Source organism: Alosa sapidissima, chromosome 22 (assembly GCF_018492685.1).
Source record: "Alosa sapidissima isolate fAloSap1 chromosome 22, fAloSap1.pri, whole genome shotgun sequence".
NCBI lineage: Eukaryota > Metazoa > Chordata > Actinopteri > Clupeiformes > Clupeidae > Alosa > Alosa sapidissima.
This window is the reverse complement of record NC_055978.1, coordinates 23256947-23274740: the sequence shown is the minus strand read 5'-3', so window position 1 is coordinate 23274740 and position 17794 is coordinate 23256947. Positions and strand designations below refer to the sequence as shown.

General features: G+C 43.8%; 1 protein-coding gene across 1 annotated transcript in view; it reads right to left on the bottom strand.

Annotated features, from left to right (window-relative positions):
• LOC121697654 (synapsin-3-like) overlaps positions 1–17794 on the bottom strand; it is a 184157-nt gene that overhangs the window by 111074 nt on the left and 55289 nt on the right. The window contains exon 5 of the mRNA XM_042079276.1: positions 14130–14286. Coding sequence (XP_041935210.1) covers positions 14130–14286 — 157 coding nt within the window. The remainder of the gene's footprint in view (positions 1–14129; positions 14287–17794) is intronic.

The window sequence follows — 17794 nt, the reverse complement described above, 5'->3', positions numbered from 1 at the left end:
AGTGCTTTAGGCTCTAGCTCGAATACTATTGGTTATTGAAGATTCACACCATTGAACAGCACCTGAATGACATCAGGCAATCAACATACACAGTCATTAGTTGCCAAGAATCAGAATGCCGAGACACTCTGACATTTAGGGGAACTTCTTTGTTCACTATTTTTCCTTCATCGTTAAGTCTATCATATTTATATTTCATCTATTAGTGTTCTTCTCTACAAATGTCTAATTGCCCCAGAATTTCAAAAAGATTTCAGGTGTACTCTTTTAGGAAAGCCCTTCATTTTATTGTCAAATGTATGCTTGGAGTTTTTCTTGTGTGTTTACCAACACACATTTTCACCATTTGAATGTGACTGCCCAATGTGTATGATTGTTAGTGGCTCAGTGGGATAATGCCTTGTACTGGTGTTTCTTAGGTTGAGTGTTCGAATCCCCATTAGAACTTCAGGATCAAGCTGCACATGCTATTGGTTACTGAAGATTGAACAGCACCCGAATGACATCAGGCAATCAACATACACAGTCATTAGTTGCCAAGAATCAGAACGCCGAGACATTCTGACATTTAGGGGAACTTCTTTGTTCATTATTTTTCCTTCATCATTAAGTCTATCATATTTATATTTCATCCATTAGTGTTCTTCTCTACAAATGTCTAATTGCCCCAGAATTTCAAAAAGATTTCAGGTGTACTCTTTCAGGAAAGCCCTTCATGTTATTGTCAAATGTATGCTTGGAGTTTTTCTTGTGTGTTTACCAACACACATTTTCACATGTGAATGTGACTGCCCAATGTGTATGATTGTTAGTGGCTCAGTGGGATAATGCCTTGTACTGGTGTTTCTTAGGTTGAGTGTTCGAATCCCCATTAGAACTTCAGGATCAAGCTGCACATGCTATTGGTTACTGAAGATTCACACCATTGAACAGCACCTGAATGACATCAGCCAATCAACATTCACACTCATCAGTTGCCAAGAATCAGAACGCCGAGACACTCTGACATTTAGGGGAACTTCTTTGTTCATTATTTTTCCTTCATCATTAAGTCTATCATATTTATATTTCATCCATTAGTGTTCTTCTCTACAAATGTCTAATTGCCCCAGAATTTCAAAAAGATTTCAGGTGTATTCTTTTAGGAAAGGCCTTCATTTTATTGTCAAATGTATGCTTAGAGTTTTTCTTGTTGTGTGTCTACCAATACACATTTTCACCATGTGAATGTGACTGGCCAACATGTAGGCTTGACAGTGGCTCAGTGGGATAATGCCTTGTACTGGTGATCCTTAGGTTAAGAGTTCAAATCCCACTTGAAGCATTAGTGTTAGAATACTGTTGGGTTGTGGATGTTAGCATACTACAATAGAATGCTGTTGGGTTGTGGAGGTTAACACACTATTACATTACAGCTACTTGTCAATATGGACTTGTAGTGTAACTGTATAATTATAGGCTGTTTTTCTTATTGACTCCGACACAGCTGTAGCCTATCATTATTTGTTATTCTTATAATATTTGTCATTTCTTATACATATTTAGTTGGCTCTTCCACTTGACAGAACAACTCTGTATCGGTTAAGGATGTCACGCATGAAACAATGCTGCAGAAACACGAAAATACGACTTTGAGTTTAGTAGGCTATAATTTTCAGTTCCTGTTTATCTATTGCAGGATGGGTAATGATTTAAAGGAATCGTGTTGCAGTCTTGTAAATAGTGACCCTGCAAGATCCCTAGTCATTGCAAAATCATAGTCTGTGACTTAAAACTCTACTACTTGTCTTTAGATGTGAGAGGGTCTGAGACTGTAGTCTTTCAAAAATCTTTTCCAAATCTTTGCAAATCTTTCCAAAGTCTGTCAGTGTAAGGAGGGCTTGTGGTGAAAGTGCTGTGGAGAAATCGCAGGATCTAACCTAACCACACCCAGTTTACCTGCTGGGAAACCCTGTAGCTCCGGAGCAGGGGCTCAGACCAGGATAAATTGTTTGCTCGCCCTCAGTTCACTCTTTTGTTCATCTCAACCCAGCACTCCAGTGTGTCCTGCTTTGTGTGCGTCTTTGAGTTAACGTAAGTCATCACTTTAATGACCCTCACTATGACTTTTGTGATGTTTATCAGTTTGTAGAGTAGCTCTGCCATCATGTGTAAAGTTAAGGTCTTTGTTTGTTGGTTTGGTGTGTTGGAGTCCCATGTGAGAGATGATTAGGTGATGTTGGTTGACTTGGGATGTCAAGTATTGTTTAGTTGTACCTTATATAGCCATATGATTTCAGTTTATTGTTCAAATGTCAATTGGTTTGTTTGTGAGTTGGGATCTGTACTGATTTACCCCATTTCACTGATTACTCCATTTTCTGTTTGTTTCCTCTTTGATGCAGCACACATACAAGTAAAGAACAAAAGAACAGATGAATTGAAACTCAAATAAAGTTCACTTGTGTTGCACCGAAACCTGCCATCTCCGTGTCATCACTTCATACCATTGAGCCTTCTGACCGAGGCTCTGCCTGCTCGCCACACACCCACATCGCCCCTTACAGTTCCTTCAGCTGGGTTGTGGAGGTTAGCATACTAGAATAGAATACTGTTAAGAATAGTTGGGTTGTGGAGGTTAGCACACTATAACGTTACAGCTACTTGTCAGGACTTGTCGTGCAAGGCAAGTATAACTGCATAATTATAGGCTGTTCATCTTATTGACTCCAACACAGAACCCACCCCCACCCCCCTTCACCTACCACCACAAATACAATTCCATTCTGTGGGAAACACTGCCTTCCATTAACAGACGCTTCATCTTATCCATGACAAATGCATAGTCCTGTAGAATAGAGTATTGTTAGAATACTATTGAGTTGTGGAGATTAGCGCACTAGAATACTACTGTTAGAATACTGTTGGGTTGTGGAGGTTAGCACACTAGAATAGGGTATTGTTAGAATACTATTAGGTTGTGGAGGTTAGCACACTATAACGTTACAGCACAGGGTAATCCTAATTTTATGCATCAAATTTATTCCAATCCAACTCAAAAGTTTTGAACAACACAAAGTGAAGGTTTTATCCAGATCAAAACCAAGAATAGATTGTGATCTAATCCATTTTCAGGATCCTTGTTTCCCTTTGAACAAGCCGTTTTCAAGATTTGATCCAATCTGAAAGCCGAAATCCGGTAACTGAAATCCGATAACCGAAATCCAATCACGTTTCTTTTGAACAATTGGGCCCAAACAATCAAAGCATATGTAAAACTAAAAAGCTATGCTACCTCATGTTCGTTTTGCTCGGACCCCGTAAATCACCGCTTGCGGTTATATTTGGGGGCCAAGCAGCGAAGCTGCGAAGGCACCCATTGTGTTTCTATGATTTCTTATTATTATTGGGGGCCAAGCAGCGAAGCTGCGAAGGCACCCATTGTGTTTGTTAGTTTTCTTATTATTATTATTATTCCGCCATGGAAGTCTATGGCAGCCCATAGAACCGTCTGGTGAAAAGTTGTGAAATTTGGCACACTGATTGGGGACAGTCTCATGATTAATTTCACCAAGTTTCATGTTGGCACCTTGACCGCTCTAGCGCCACCAACAGGCCAAAGTTGGACTTGCATTAACGCACGTAACTTTTGACCCGTATGGCCGATTGTCAAAAATGAGGTACCGTTGGAATCCTTGGACCAAGCCGAGTTCAACGCACCCTATGACGTCATTTTCCGCCATGATGGATTTTCCGCCATTTTGGATTTTGTCAAAAACCTTTAAAAAGTTTCACGCCTCACATAGTTTGTCCGATTTTCACGAAACTTAGCACATAACATCTTCAGACCATGCCGCACAAAAGTTATCGATTTTCATCTTCGGAAATAAAACTGTTTGCCCGTAACAGCCAAACGAATAATGCGGCGAAGACGCCAAACAGGAAGTGAGCTCATATCTCAGCAACCCTTTCATCTGTCATAACCAAACTTAGTACATGGACTTATAACCCCATCAGTAGGGCACTCAAAAAATCTGGTGACCTTTGACCTCTAGGGGGCGCTGTAATTAAGAAATATGCCTATTGGCCTGTAGCTGCTGTTGTGCTTAGAATTAAAATGCACTAGTTGTGTCTGACAATACTGTGGAAGGTCCTTAGGCCGACCCAAGCCAACTTGTGATGTCATCGTAATTGATTTGGTCGCCATATTGGATTTAATCAAAAACATGAATAAGTATTCGCAAGTCACAAATTTCAGCTGATCCTCACCAAAATTGGCAGAGACCATCTTCAGACCATGCCTTATCAGTGTATTTTTTTCTGGAACAATTGACAGAAGCGTTCGCCTGTAACAGCCAATCGAAATTTGCGGCGAAGCCGCCAAACAGGAAGTGAGCTCATATCTCAGCAACGCTTTCATGTATCAAAACCAAATTTAGTACATGTACCTCAGACCCCATCGGGAGGACGCTCAAGAAATTTGGTGACATTTGACCTCTAGGGGGCACCGTAATTGACAAAAATGCATTTTGGCCAGTAGTTGCTGATGCGCATTATTTTGCAATGGAAGTCAATGGCAGCCCATAGAACCATCTGGTAAAAAGTTATACAATTTTGCACACTAATTGGGGACAGTCCAATAATTCATTTCACCAAGTTTCATGCTGGCACCTCAAGCGCTCTAGCGCCACCAACAGGCCAAAGTTGGACTTGTGTTTACGGACGTAACTTTTGACCTGTTGACCCGAATGGCAAAATGAGGTATCATTGGAATCCTTGGGCCAAGCCGAGTTCAACACACCCTATGACGTCAATTGTTGACCTCTATGTTTAAATCACAGCAAGTGTGATCATATCTCAGTCAATCTTTTATTTTTGATGTGAAACTGATGACAGCGAGTTCCATCCAGTTAATTCTAATGCGTGCGTGCAAGGGTGGGGCGGGGTGGGACGGGCAGGGGCGATTGCGGCGGTGGGCTGGCTGGGGGAGGGGGCGGCGACACTCAGCCCTGGTTCAGCCCCACAAAATCAGTTATGTTTTGATGTGAAACTTGACCTTGTAACTCAGCCAATCTTGGTTTGTTTGACATGGAACTTGTTGTGACTGCTTAATGCTATATGCCTGATGCCACGGCATTGAGTTGCATGGCAAATCTGGCCTGCTGATCTCTCTGCTTGGCCCCCTCATTGCTGCTTGCAGCTATATTTATTGGGGGCCAAGCAGCGAAGCTGCGAAGGCACCCATTGTGTTTGTTAGTTTTCTTATTATTATTATTATTATTATTATTATTACGCTTCCGTCATTGAAGTCAATGGCAGCCCATAGAACCGTCTGGTGAAAAGTTCTGAAATTTGGCACACTGATTGGGGACAGTCTCATGATTAATTTCACCAAGTTTCATACCGGCACCTTGAGCGCTCTAGCGCCACCAACAGGCCAAAGTTGGATGTGCGTTCACGCACGTAACTTTTGACCCGTTGATCCGATTGTCAAAAATTAGGTATTGTTAGAATCCTTGGACCAAGCCGAGTTCAACGCACCTTATGACGTCAATTTCCGCCATGATGGATTTTCCGCCATTTTGGATTTCATCAAAAACACTAAAAAGTCTTCAAAGGTCACAAATTTTGTCCGATCGACACCAAATCTGACACACTTGATCTTCAGACCAAGCCTCACAAAAGTTATTCATTTTCGTCTTCGGAACTAAAACCGTTCGCGCGTAACAGCCAATCGAAATTTGCGGCGAAGCCGCCAAACAGGAAGTGAGCTCATATCTCAGCAACCCATTCATCTATCATAACCAAACTTAGTCCATGGACTCAGGACCCAATCAGGGGGACGCTCAAGAAATTTGGTGACCTTTGACCTCTAGGGGGCGCTGTAATTAAGAAACATGCTTTTTGGCCTGTAGCTGCAGTTGTGCTTAGAATTAAAACGCACTAGTGGTGTCTGGTAATACTGTTGGAGGTCCTTAGGCCGACCCAAGCCAACTTGTGATGTCATCGTAATTGATTCGGCCGCCATATTGGATTTAATCAAAAACACGTACACGTTTTTGCAGGTCACAAATTTCAGCGGATCCTCACCAAAATTGGCAGAGACCATCTACAGACCATGCCTGATGAGTGCATTTCTTTCTGGAACAATTGACAGAGGCATTGGCCTGTACCAGCCAATCAAAATTTGCGGCGAAGCCGCCAAACAGGAAGTGATGTCATATCTCAGCAACGCTTTCATGTATCAAAACCAAACTTAGTACATGTACCTCAGACCACATCGGGAGGATGCTCAAGAAATTTGGTGACATTTGACCTCTAGGGGGCTCCGTAATTGACAAAAATGCATTTTGGTCAGTAGTTGCTGATGCGCATTATTTTGCAATGGAAGTCAATGGCAGCCCATAGAACCGTCTGGTAAAAAGTTATACAATTTTGCACACTAATTGGGGACAGTCCAATAATTCATTTCACCAAGTTTCATGCCGGCACCTCAAGCGCTCTAGCGCCACCAACAGGCCAAAGTTGGACTTGTGTTTACGGACGTAACTTTTGACCTGTTGACCCGAATGGCAAAATGAGGTATCATTGGAATCCTTGGGCCAAGCCGAGTTCAACACACCCTATGACGTCAATTGTTGACCTCTATGTTTAAATCACAGCAAGTGTGATCATATCTCAGTCAATCTTTTATTTTTGACGTGAAACTGATGACAGCGAGTTCCATCCAGTTAATTCTAATGCGTGCGTGCAAGGGTGGGGCGGGGTGGGACGGGCAGGGACGGTTGCGGCGGTGGGCTGGCTGGGTGAGGGGGCGGCGACACTCAGCCCTGGTTCAGCCACACAAAATCAGTTATGTTTTGATGTGAAACTTGACCTTGTAACTCAGCCAATCTTGGGTTGTTTGACATGGAACTTGTTGTGACTGCTTATTGCTATATGCCTGATGCCACGGCATTGAGTTGCATGTCAAATCTGGCCTGCTGATCTCACTGCTTGGCCCCCTCATTGCTGCTTGCAGCTATATTTATTATTATTATTATTACGCTTCCGTCATTGAAGTCAATGGCAGCCCATAGAACCGTCTGGTGAAAAGTTCTGAAATTTGGCACACTGATTGGGGACAGTCTCATGATTAATTTCACCAAGTTTCATACCGGCACCTTGAGCGCTCTAGCGCCACCAACAGGCCAAAGTTGGATGTGCGTTCACGCATGTAACTTTTGACCCGTTGATCCGATTGTCAAAAATTAGGTATTGTTAGAATCCTTGGACCAAGCCGAGTTCAACGCACCCTATGACGTCAATTTCCGCCATGATGGATTTTCCGCCATTTTGGATTTCATCAAAAACACTAAAAAGTCTTCAAAGGTCACAAATTTTGTCCGATCGACACCAAATCTGACACACTTGATCTTCAGACCAAGCCTCACAAAAGTTATTCTTTTTCGTCTTCGGAACTCAAACCGTTCGCCCGTAACAGCCAATCGAAATATGCGGCGAAGCCGCCAAACAGGAAGTGAGCTCATATCTCAGCAACCCTTGCATGTATCAAAGCCAAACTTGGTGCATGGACTCAGGACCAAATCAGGGGGACGCTCAAGAAATCTGGTGACCTTTGACCTCTAGGGGGCACTGTAATTAAGAAACATGCCTTTTGGCCTGTAGCTGCTGTTGTGCTTAGAATTAAAACGCACTAGTGGTGTCTGGTAATACTGTTGGAGGTCCTTAGGCCGACCCAGGCCAACTTGTGATGTCATCGTAATTGATTCGGCCGCCATATTGGATTTAATCAAAAACACGTACGAATTTTCGCAGGTCACAAATTTCAGCGGATCCTCACCAAAATTGGCACAGAACATCTTCAGACCATGCCTTATCAGTGCATCGCTTTTTGGAACGATTGACAGTAGCATTCGGCTGTAACAGCCAATCGAAACTTGCGGCGAAGCCGCCAAACAGGAAGTGAGCTCATATCTCAGCAACCCTGCCATGTATCATCACCAAACTTACTACATATATTCATGACCCCATTAGGAGGACGCTCAAGAAATTTGGTGACCTTTGACCTGTAGGGGGTGCTGCAATTAGCAATGTTGCATTTTGATCTGTAGTTGCGATGTGTTTTATCGATCTTTTATTTTTGGAAGTGAAACAGATGACAACATATTCCATCCAGTCATTCTAATGCGTGCGTGGTAGGGCGGGGCGGGATGGGGTGGGATGGGCAGGGGTGATTAGGTGGGGGGGCTGGCTGGCGGAGGCGGTGGCAGTACTCAGCCCTGTTTCAGCCCTACAAAATCAGTTATGTTTGATGTGACACTTGTTGAAAGTGTTGATCGCGAGTGTCTGCTGAGTTCTATCTTGTCGCCGTGGCTACTCCGGCCTATACTGCTTGGCCCCCTCATTGCTGCTTGCAGCTATATTTATTATTATTATTATTATTATTCCGCCATTGAAGTCAATGGCAGCCCATAGAACCGTCTGGTGAAAAGTTGTGAAATTTGGCACACTGATTAGGGATAGTCCCATAATTAATTTCACCAAGTTTCATACCGGCACCTTGAGCGCTCTAGCGCCACCAACAGGCCAAAGTTGGACTTGCGTTCACGCACGTAACTTCTGACCTGTTGACCCGATTGTCAAAAATGAGGTATCGTTGGAATCCTTGGACCAAGCCGAGTTCAACGCACCCTATGACGTCATTTTCCGCCATGATGGATTTTCCGCCATATTGGATTTTAGTGAAAGTGAAACTAAAACTTCACAGGTCACAAATTTTGTCCGATCGTCACCAAACTTGACACACATGCTCTTCAGACCAAGCCGCACAAAAGTTATTCTTTTTCGTCTTCGGAACTAAAACCGTTCGCGCATAACAGCCAATCGAAATTTGCGGCGAAGCCGCCAAACAGGAAGTGAGCTCATATCTCAGCAACACATTCATCTATCATAACCAAACTTAGTCCATGGACTCAGGACCCAATCAGGGGGACGCTCAAGAAATCTGGTGACCTTTGACCTCTAGGGGGCGCTGTAATTAAGAAACATGCCTTTTGGCCTGTAGCTGCTGTTGTGCTTAGAATTAAAACACACTAGTGGTGTCTGGTAATACTGTTGGAGGTCCTTAGGCCGACCCAAGACGACTTGTGATGTCATCGTAATTGATTCGGCCGCCATATTGGATTTAATCAAAAACACGTACACATTTTTGCAGGTCACAAATTTCAGCGGATCCTCACCAAAATTGGCAGAGACCATCTACAGACCATGCCTGATGAGTGCATTGCTTTCTGGAACAATTGACAGAAGCATTGACCTGTACCAGCCAATCGAAATTTGCGGCGAAGCCGCCAAACAGGAAGTGATTTCATATCTCAGCAACGCTTTCATGTATCAAAACCAAACTTAGTACATGTACCTCAGACCACATCGGGAGGACGCTCGAGAAATTTGGTGACATTTGACCTCTAGGGGGCTCCGTAATTGACAAAAATGCATTTTGGCCAGTAGTTGCTGAAGCGCATTATTTTGCAATGGAAGTCAATGGCAGCCCATAGAACCGTCTGGTAAAAAGTTATACAATTTTGCACACTAATTGGGGACAGTCCAATAATTCATTTCACCAAGTTTCATGCCGGCACCTCAAGCGCTCTAGCGCCACCAACAGGCCAAAGTTGGACTTGTGTTCACGGACGTAACTTTTGACCTGTTGACCCGAATGGCAAAATGAGGTATCATTGGAATCCTTGGGCCAAGCCGAGTTCAACACACCCTATGACGTCAATTCTTGACCTCTATGTTTAAATCACAGCAAGTGTGATCATATCTCAGTCAATCTTTTATTTTTGATGTGAAACTAATGACATCAAGTTCCATCTAGTTCATTCTAATGTGTGCGTGCAAGGGTGGGACGGGGTGGGATGGGCAGAGGCGGTTGCGGCGGTGGGCTGGCTGGGGGAGGGGGCGGCGACACTCAGCCCTGGTTCAGCCCCACAAAATCAGTTATGTTTTGATGTGAAACTTGACCTTGTAACTCAGCCAATCTTGGTTGGGTTGTATGGCATGGAACTTGCTGTGACTGCTTAAGGCTATATGTCTGATGCAACGGCATTGACTTACATGGCAAATCTGGCCTGCTGATCTCACTGCTTGGCCCCCTCATTGCTGCTTGCAGCTATATTTATTATTATTATTATTATTATTCCGCCATTAAAGTCAATGGCAGCCCATAGAACCGTCTGGTGAAAAGTTGTGAAATTTGGCACACTGATTAGGGACAGTCCCATGATTAATGTCACCAAGTTTCATGATGGCACCTCAAGCACTCTAGCGCCACCAACAGGCCAAAGTTGGACTTGCGTTCACGCACGTAACTTTTGACCCGTATGGCCGATTGTCAAAAATGAGGTATCGTTGGAATCCTTGGACAAAGCTGAGTTCAACGCAGCCTATGACGTCAATTTCCGCCATGATGGATTTTCCGCCATATTGGATTTTATCAAAAACACTAATAAGTCTTCACAGGTCACAAATTTGGTCCAATCGACACCAAACTTCACAGATATCATCTACAGTCCATGCCCCATTAATGTATTGCTTTTTGTCTTCAGAACTAAAGCCGCTCGCGCGTTACAGCCAATCGAAGTTTGCGGCGAAGCCGCCAAACAGGAAGTGAGCTCATATCTCAGCAACCCATTCATCTATCATAACCAAACTTAGTACATGGACTCAGGACCCAATCAGGGGGACGCTCAAGAAATCTGGTGACCTTTGACCTCTAGGGGGCGCTGTAATTAAGAAACATGCCTTTTGGCCTGTAGCAGCAGTTGTGCTTAGAATTAAAACCCACTAGTGGTGTCTGGTACTACTGTTGAAGGTCCTTAGGCCGACCCAAGCCAACTTGTGATGTCATCGTAATTGATTCGGCCGCCATATTGGATTTAATCAAAAACACGTAAAAATTTTCGCAGGTCACAAATTTCAGTGAATCCTCACCAAAATTGGCAGAGATCATCTTCAGACCATGCCTTATCAGTGCAATGCTTTCTGGAACAATTGACAGAAGCATTCGGCTGTAACAGCCAATCGAAATTTGCGGCGAAGCCGCCAAACAGGAAGTGAGCTCATATCTCAGCAACCCTTGCATGTATCAAAGCCAAACTGGGTGCATAGACTCAGGACCCAATCAGGGGGACACTCAATAAATCTGGTGACCTTTGACCTCTAGGGGGTGCTGTAATTAAGAAACATGCCTTTTGGCCTGTAGCTGCTGTTGTGTTTGGAATTAAAATGCACTAGTGGTGTCTGGTAATACTGTTGGAGGTCCTTAGGCCGACCCAAGCGAATTTGTGATGTCATAGTAATTGATTCGGCCGCCATATTGGATTTAATCAAAAACACGTACAAGTTTTCACAGGTCACAAATTTCAGCGGATTCTCACCAAAATTGGCAGAGACCATCTTCAGACCATAATCTATCAATATATTGCTTTTTGGAACAATTGGCAAAAGCATTCGCTTGTAACAGTCAATCAAAATTGGTGGCGAAGCCGCCAAACAGGAAGTGAGCTCATATCTCAACAACCCTGCCATGTATCATAACCAAACTTACTATATGGATTCATGACCCCATTAGGAGGACGCTCAAAAAATTTGGTGACCTTTGACCTGTAGGAGGTGCTGCAATTAGCAATATTGCATTTTGATGTGTAGTTGCTGATGTGTTTTATCAATCTTTTATTTTTTGATGTGAAACTGATGACATCATGTTCCATCCAGTTAATTCTAATGCGTGTGTGCAAGGGCATGGCAGGACGGGGTGGGACGGGCTGGGGTGATTAGGTGGGGGGGCTGGCTGGCGGACGCGTGGCAATACTCAGCCCTGTTTCAGCCCTGTTGATCACGGGTGTCTGCTGAGTTCTATCTTGTCGCCGTAGCTACTCCGGCCTATTCTGCTTGGCCCCCTCATTGCTGCTTGCAGCTATATTTATTATTATTATTCCGCCATTGAAGTCAATGGCAGCCCATAGAACCGTCTGGTGAAAAGTTGTGAAATTTGGCACACTGATTAGGGATAGTCCCATAATTAATTTCACCAAGTTTCATACCGGCACCTTGAGCGCTCTAGCGCCACCAACAGGCCAAAGTTGGACTTGCGTTCACGCACGTAACTTCTGACCTGTTGACCCGATTGTCAAAAATGAGGTATCGTTGGAATCCTTGGACCAAGCCGAGTTCAACGCACCCTATGACGTCATTTTCCGCCATGATGGATTTTCCGCCATATTGGATTTTAGTGAAAGTGAAACTAAAACTTCACAGGTCACAAATTTTGTCCGATCGTCACCAAACTTGACAGACATGCTCTTCAGACCAAGCCGCACAAAAGTTATTCTTTTTCGTCTTCGGAACTAAAACCGTTCGCACGTAACAGCCAATCGAAATTTGCGGCGAAGCCGCCAAACAGGAAGTGAGCTCATATCTCAGCAACCCATTAATCTATCATAACCAAACTTAGTATATGGACTCAGTACCCCATCAGGGGGACGCTCAAGAAATTTGGTGACCTTTGACCTCTAGGGGGCGCTGTAATTAAGAAACATGCCTTTTGGCCTGTAGCAGCAGTTGTGCTTAGAATTAAAACCCATTAGTGGTGTCTGGTACTACTGTTGAAGGTCCTTAGGCCGACCCAAGCCAACTTGTGATGTCATCGTAATTGATTCGGCCGCCATATTGGATTAAATCAAAAACACAAAAAAGTTTTGGCAGGTCACAAATTTCATCTGTTCCTCACCAAAATTGGCAGAGACCATCAACAGACCATGCCTGATGAGTGCATTGCTTTCTGGAACAATTGACAGAAGCATTGACCTGTACCAGCCAATCGAAATTTGCGGCGAAGCCACCAAACAGGAAGTGATTTCATATCTCAGCAACGCTTTCATGTATCAAAACCAAATTTAGTACATGTACCTCAGACCCCATCGGGAGGACGCTCAAGAAATTTGGTGACATTTGACCTCTAGGGGGCACCGTAATTGACAAAAATGCATTTTGGCCAGTAGTTGCTGATGCGCATTATTTTGCAATGGAAGTCAATGGCAGCCCATAGAACCGTCTGGTAAAAAGTTATACAATTTTGCACACTAATTGGGGACAGTCCAATAATTCATTTCACCAAGTTTCATGCCGGCACCTCAAGCGCTCTAGCGCCACCAACAGGCCAAAGTTGGACTTGTGTTTACGGACGTAACTTTTGACCTGTTGACCCGAATGGCAAAATGAGGTATCATTGGAATCCTTGGGCCAAGCCGAGTTCAACACACCCTATGACGTCAATTGTTGACCTCTATGTTTAAATCACAGCAAGTGTGATCATATCTCAGTCAATCTTTTATTTTTGATGTGAAACTGATGACAGCGAGTTCCATCTACTTCATTCTAATGTGTGCGTGCAAGGGTGGGACGGGGTGGGATGGGCAGGGGCGGTTGCGGTGGTGGGCTGGCTGGGGGAGGGGGCGGCGACACTCAGCCCTGGTTCAGCCCCACAAAATCAGTTATGTTTTGATGTGAAACTTGACCTTGTAACTCAGCCAATCTTGGGTTGTATGGCATGGAACTTGCTGTGACTGCTTAAGGCTATATGTCTGATGCAACGGCATTGATTTACATGGTTAATCTGGCCTGCTGATCTCACTGCTTGGCCCCCTCATTGCTGCTTGCAGCTATATTTTAATAAACATTCTCTATTTATTGTTACCTACGTGTGGACCTCCCTTATGTTCTCAAACTTTGAGCCAAGTATTTGTAACAATACCAACTATTGTGATAATTCTCTGCCTTGTCAAAATAGCAACATATAATGTCTATGCGGAGCCTTAGAGCACCGTGTGAACACCTGGGTCTATTGCCTTCGCAATTGCCCTGCAAAAGTGTGAATTATAATTATAATGTGTTTACTTAAAGTTGAGACTCTTGTGACTGTTAATGCATTTGTAAACTCTCATTTTTAAGGCATTTAGAGAGTATTACATGCACTGTTACATGCTAACCTAGCGTGTTGTATTGCCATTCATTATAATGCACTGTTTTCGAGCCAATAATTAGCCCTGCCCCAGGTAAACTAGTTATCATTCAAAGTTACTTACCACCCAGGGCTTGCTACAGAAGTTGTAGATGGAGAGGAGGGAGTTGACGCTGGACACCCCGCCGTACTGCAGGCCGATGACCAGACTCCGGAAGTCCTCCCCAGGCGTCATGCTGTACGCGTGCTGGCGGATCAGCACAAAGTCTGGCTTGAATGTCCTGCGATGGCAAAGGTGGGGACACAATGGGAAAGGCTAGTTTAATTATAGAGTGACTCTAATGCACAATGGCACAACTGTGTCAAGGACAAAATGAAAAGGTTAAAGATTTAAAAAGAAAACAATAAGAGAATAGATGTAAAAGAAAAATCACTGAACTGTGAACAAAGTTTTGAAGGACCTAAGATGGCTAAGTTGATCATACTGTACAGTTGTAAGGATAGATTAGAGTAACACGTTTCAGGCCACAGACTTGAAATGAAGACAACAACAAACACAACTACATTTATATAATACTTTTAACACCAAAAGCTCTTTACGTTGAAGAGAGAGGACCTCAGCTTAACCACCACAAATGGGTAGCATCCACCTGGGTGAGGCACAGCAGCAGTTTTGCACCACAACACTCACCACACACCGGCATGTGGAAGACAAGAACAAGATAATGGGGCTAATGCAAAGCACTATACACTACAACTCACATAAGATGAAATAAAACAGACTTGTAATTAAAAATCTGACAACAACATGATAATGGGGGTAATGCATATCAATATAAAATATAAAATAGGAGGAAAAACAAAAATGCCCTGTGTGTACTAAGAAAGACTCAGGGTCCTAATTCAAATGGCAGGCTAAGTGTAAAATGTATCATCAAGCAAAGTTGTTGTGCATGAACTATAGCTATCATGGGGCATGTGGAAGGATTTAGCTGACTCATCAATTATCATGTTTAAGGTCTTGCCCGTGGTGTTAAATTAGCAAACTGATTTAGTCAAATTATCGAATTAGCTTTAGTTAGACTTATGACTTATTCAAATTAAGGCCTATGTGCATAAATTGTACACTAAAATGGAAAGTGCAGAAAACACCCAACACATTGCAAAACTGTTGTGAGACATTACGACACTTGAATATAAAACTAAAGCTTAAAAGCATGAAAGTGAAAGTATGGCGTCATCCCAAAGTGATGAGAGTGGGGATAGAAGACCAGGAAGCTCAGCCATGAAAACTCAGAGATGATGCTACTGAATACTGATTTACTCACATCATTATGTTGGGGTAGTATACATCTTAATTAAAGGCTTGTGTGTGTCTGTGTGTGTGTGTGTGTGTGTGTGTGTGTGTGTGTGTGTGTGTGTGTGTGTGTGTGTGTGTGTGTGTGTGTGTGTGTGTTGTGGGCTGGTTCGGTCGCAAACTACACACCACAACAAGGAGACACTTGGGAACTATAAAGCAGTAAACTTATAAACAGAAGAGATGAAGGAACTGCTGTCAGTCTCTCAATACAGAGTATTAGCCTGATGAGGACATTGGTACATATTATGATTACTTGGAAGGAATATAATGTCATAACCACGGTTTCAACAGTGATATACAAAGGCTGTACCCCATCTGACCAGAGCAAGAAATAAAATCTTTTCAGTGTGGAGTGGACAGTAATCTGTACTCAAAGACATACTCATACTTCTAGATGTAAAGAATGATTGATTTTTCATACACCCAACTGATGTGATGACCAGTTTCTACACATCTTTGTTATCTCTCTGAGCATTTTTGCAGTTATTATTATATAGTAGATTGATATTGGATGACAAAACAAGGGACCTGTAAGACCTCACGTCAAGGTCGGCATCATTGCCAGTATCAGTCACCATCTGTCTACCATGTGTGCTTCAGTGACTGCTAAGCATTAGCGCGCGGGCGCACACACACACACACACACACACACACACACACACACACACACTAATTGAAGGGTGTGTGCACTACAGCGTGAAGTATGTGTGTGCACCCACAGTTTTATTTTTTTTTCTGGAGACCAGCGAGACGAGGAATGAGGAAACCTCAGAACCCCCCCCCCCCCCACACCCCCCCCGTCCTGCGCTGCGGGACCTGCACCAGGGGACTTTACAGAGCCCTCGCTTGTTCCAGCGCCCAGCAAGAGAGAGAGAGGTGTGCGCATATCCAGCCGCCTGGGCCAGGGCCAGGAGCCATGCAAAACACTCGCAGGAGAAGATAAGGCCACTGGTGAGGCCACGGGCCAAGCACACAGAGAGTTTAACAAGAGGCAACCAGGGCCACACGGAGAAAAAAATCAAGGAACTCTATCTGTTTTTTTTGTTTTTGATTGCATCTATCATGAGGTAGAGTTGTTAAGCATGATCTGTCGCTTATTTAACTGTTTACAGAGAAGGGCTTTGTTTAAAATTGAGAGGTGAATTGTGTGTGTGTGTGTGTGCGTGTGTGTGATGGTGAGGCTGGGGCTAACAGTGGCACTGTGCTGGAATGCTTATCGTTCCCCTGGATAATTTGGGTCCATTAATGCCTAATCTAACGGCGATCATATCAAAGTCCATTCCTATTCCACCCTGTTACAAAGGGCATCTGTGGAAGGTGCCCGATGGTGAGTCAGAGCAGGGTTGTGTTACGTCTGTGAGCTATTAGAGTGAGGATGCTCACCACACCATCTGCACACACACACACACACACACACAGACACACACACACACACACACACACAAACAATCTGACGTCAGGAAAAAAGTTTACAATGCCAGAATCTCAGAAGTCCCCAGAAATAACATAGTGAATGCCCATTGTGTTTGAATGAATGTTGTGTGGCATTGCATGTGTGTGGTTGAATGTGTGTGCATGCGCCTCTGTCTGTCGCTTTGAAAGTGTGCATTTTGCATGCTGCTGTTACGTCCCACACCCCCACCCCCATGTCATTCACCCATCCATCCTCATTGCTTGCAGGTACGCGCCGCTCCAGGGAAAAAGGCCATCACGACAGCACTTACGCAAGACTTCCGGTGCTCGACGCCATCACTCGCGACGAGGTCGCTCTGACAAAAGAGGCACAGATTTGCCTGCCTACTCAGAGCCCACTGAGCCTTCTGCTTTTCTTTCTGAAGAGACTGCACTCTATTCACAGTGACAAACCTGCACACACACACACACACACACACACACACACACACAAATACATAGCCATGCATGCACGCACTCACTCATAAACACATTTCCTATCAGAAACTCAGGAAACCAGAGTCAGTCAGTAAGAAGAACTCATGAGAAAGGGTAAGCAAAGGGCAGGCAATGTGCGTAAAACAAACATCAGCTGATAATAATGTCATACAGCTAATTTCCTGGCATTTCCAGACCCAAAATATCAATGAATCAAACTGTAACAGCTCAAAAATGATCTGTTTGTAGGTCTTCACATTCTCCATGTTTTCCTTGAGGATGTCCTCTACACTATTTTAACATTTTAAATTAAAAATGACGAATCTTGTTGTTGTAAAGTGCTCGTAATTTCTGTGTTGACTAAATCCAGCGCACAACCTAATCGCCCTTCATGGACTCTCTGGTATGTGTGTCCATTAATGTGTGTGTGTTTGTGTGTGTGTGTGTGTGTGTGTGTGTGTGTGTATCTTCCTCCGCACTCCGGCTCAAGGGCGTAAAGGTGATCAATGGCATTTCCCAGTCCATTAGTGACACCTGAC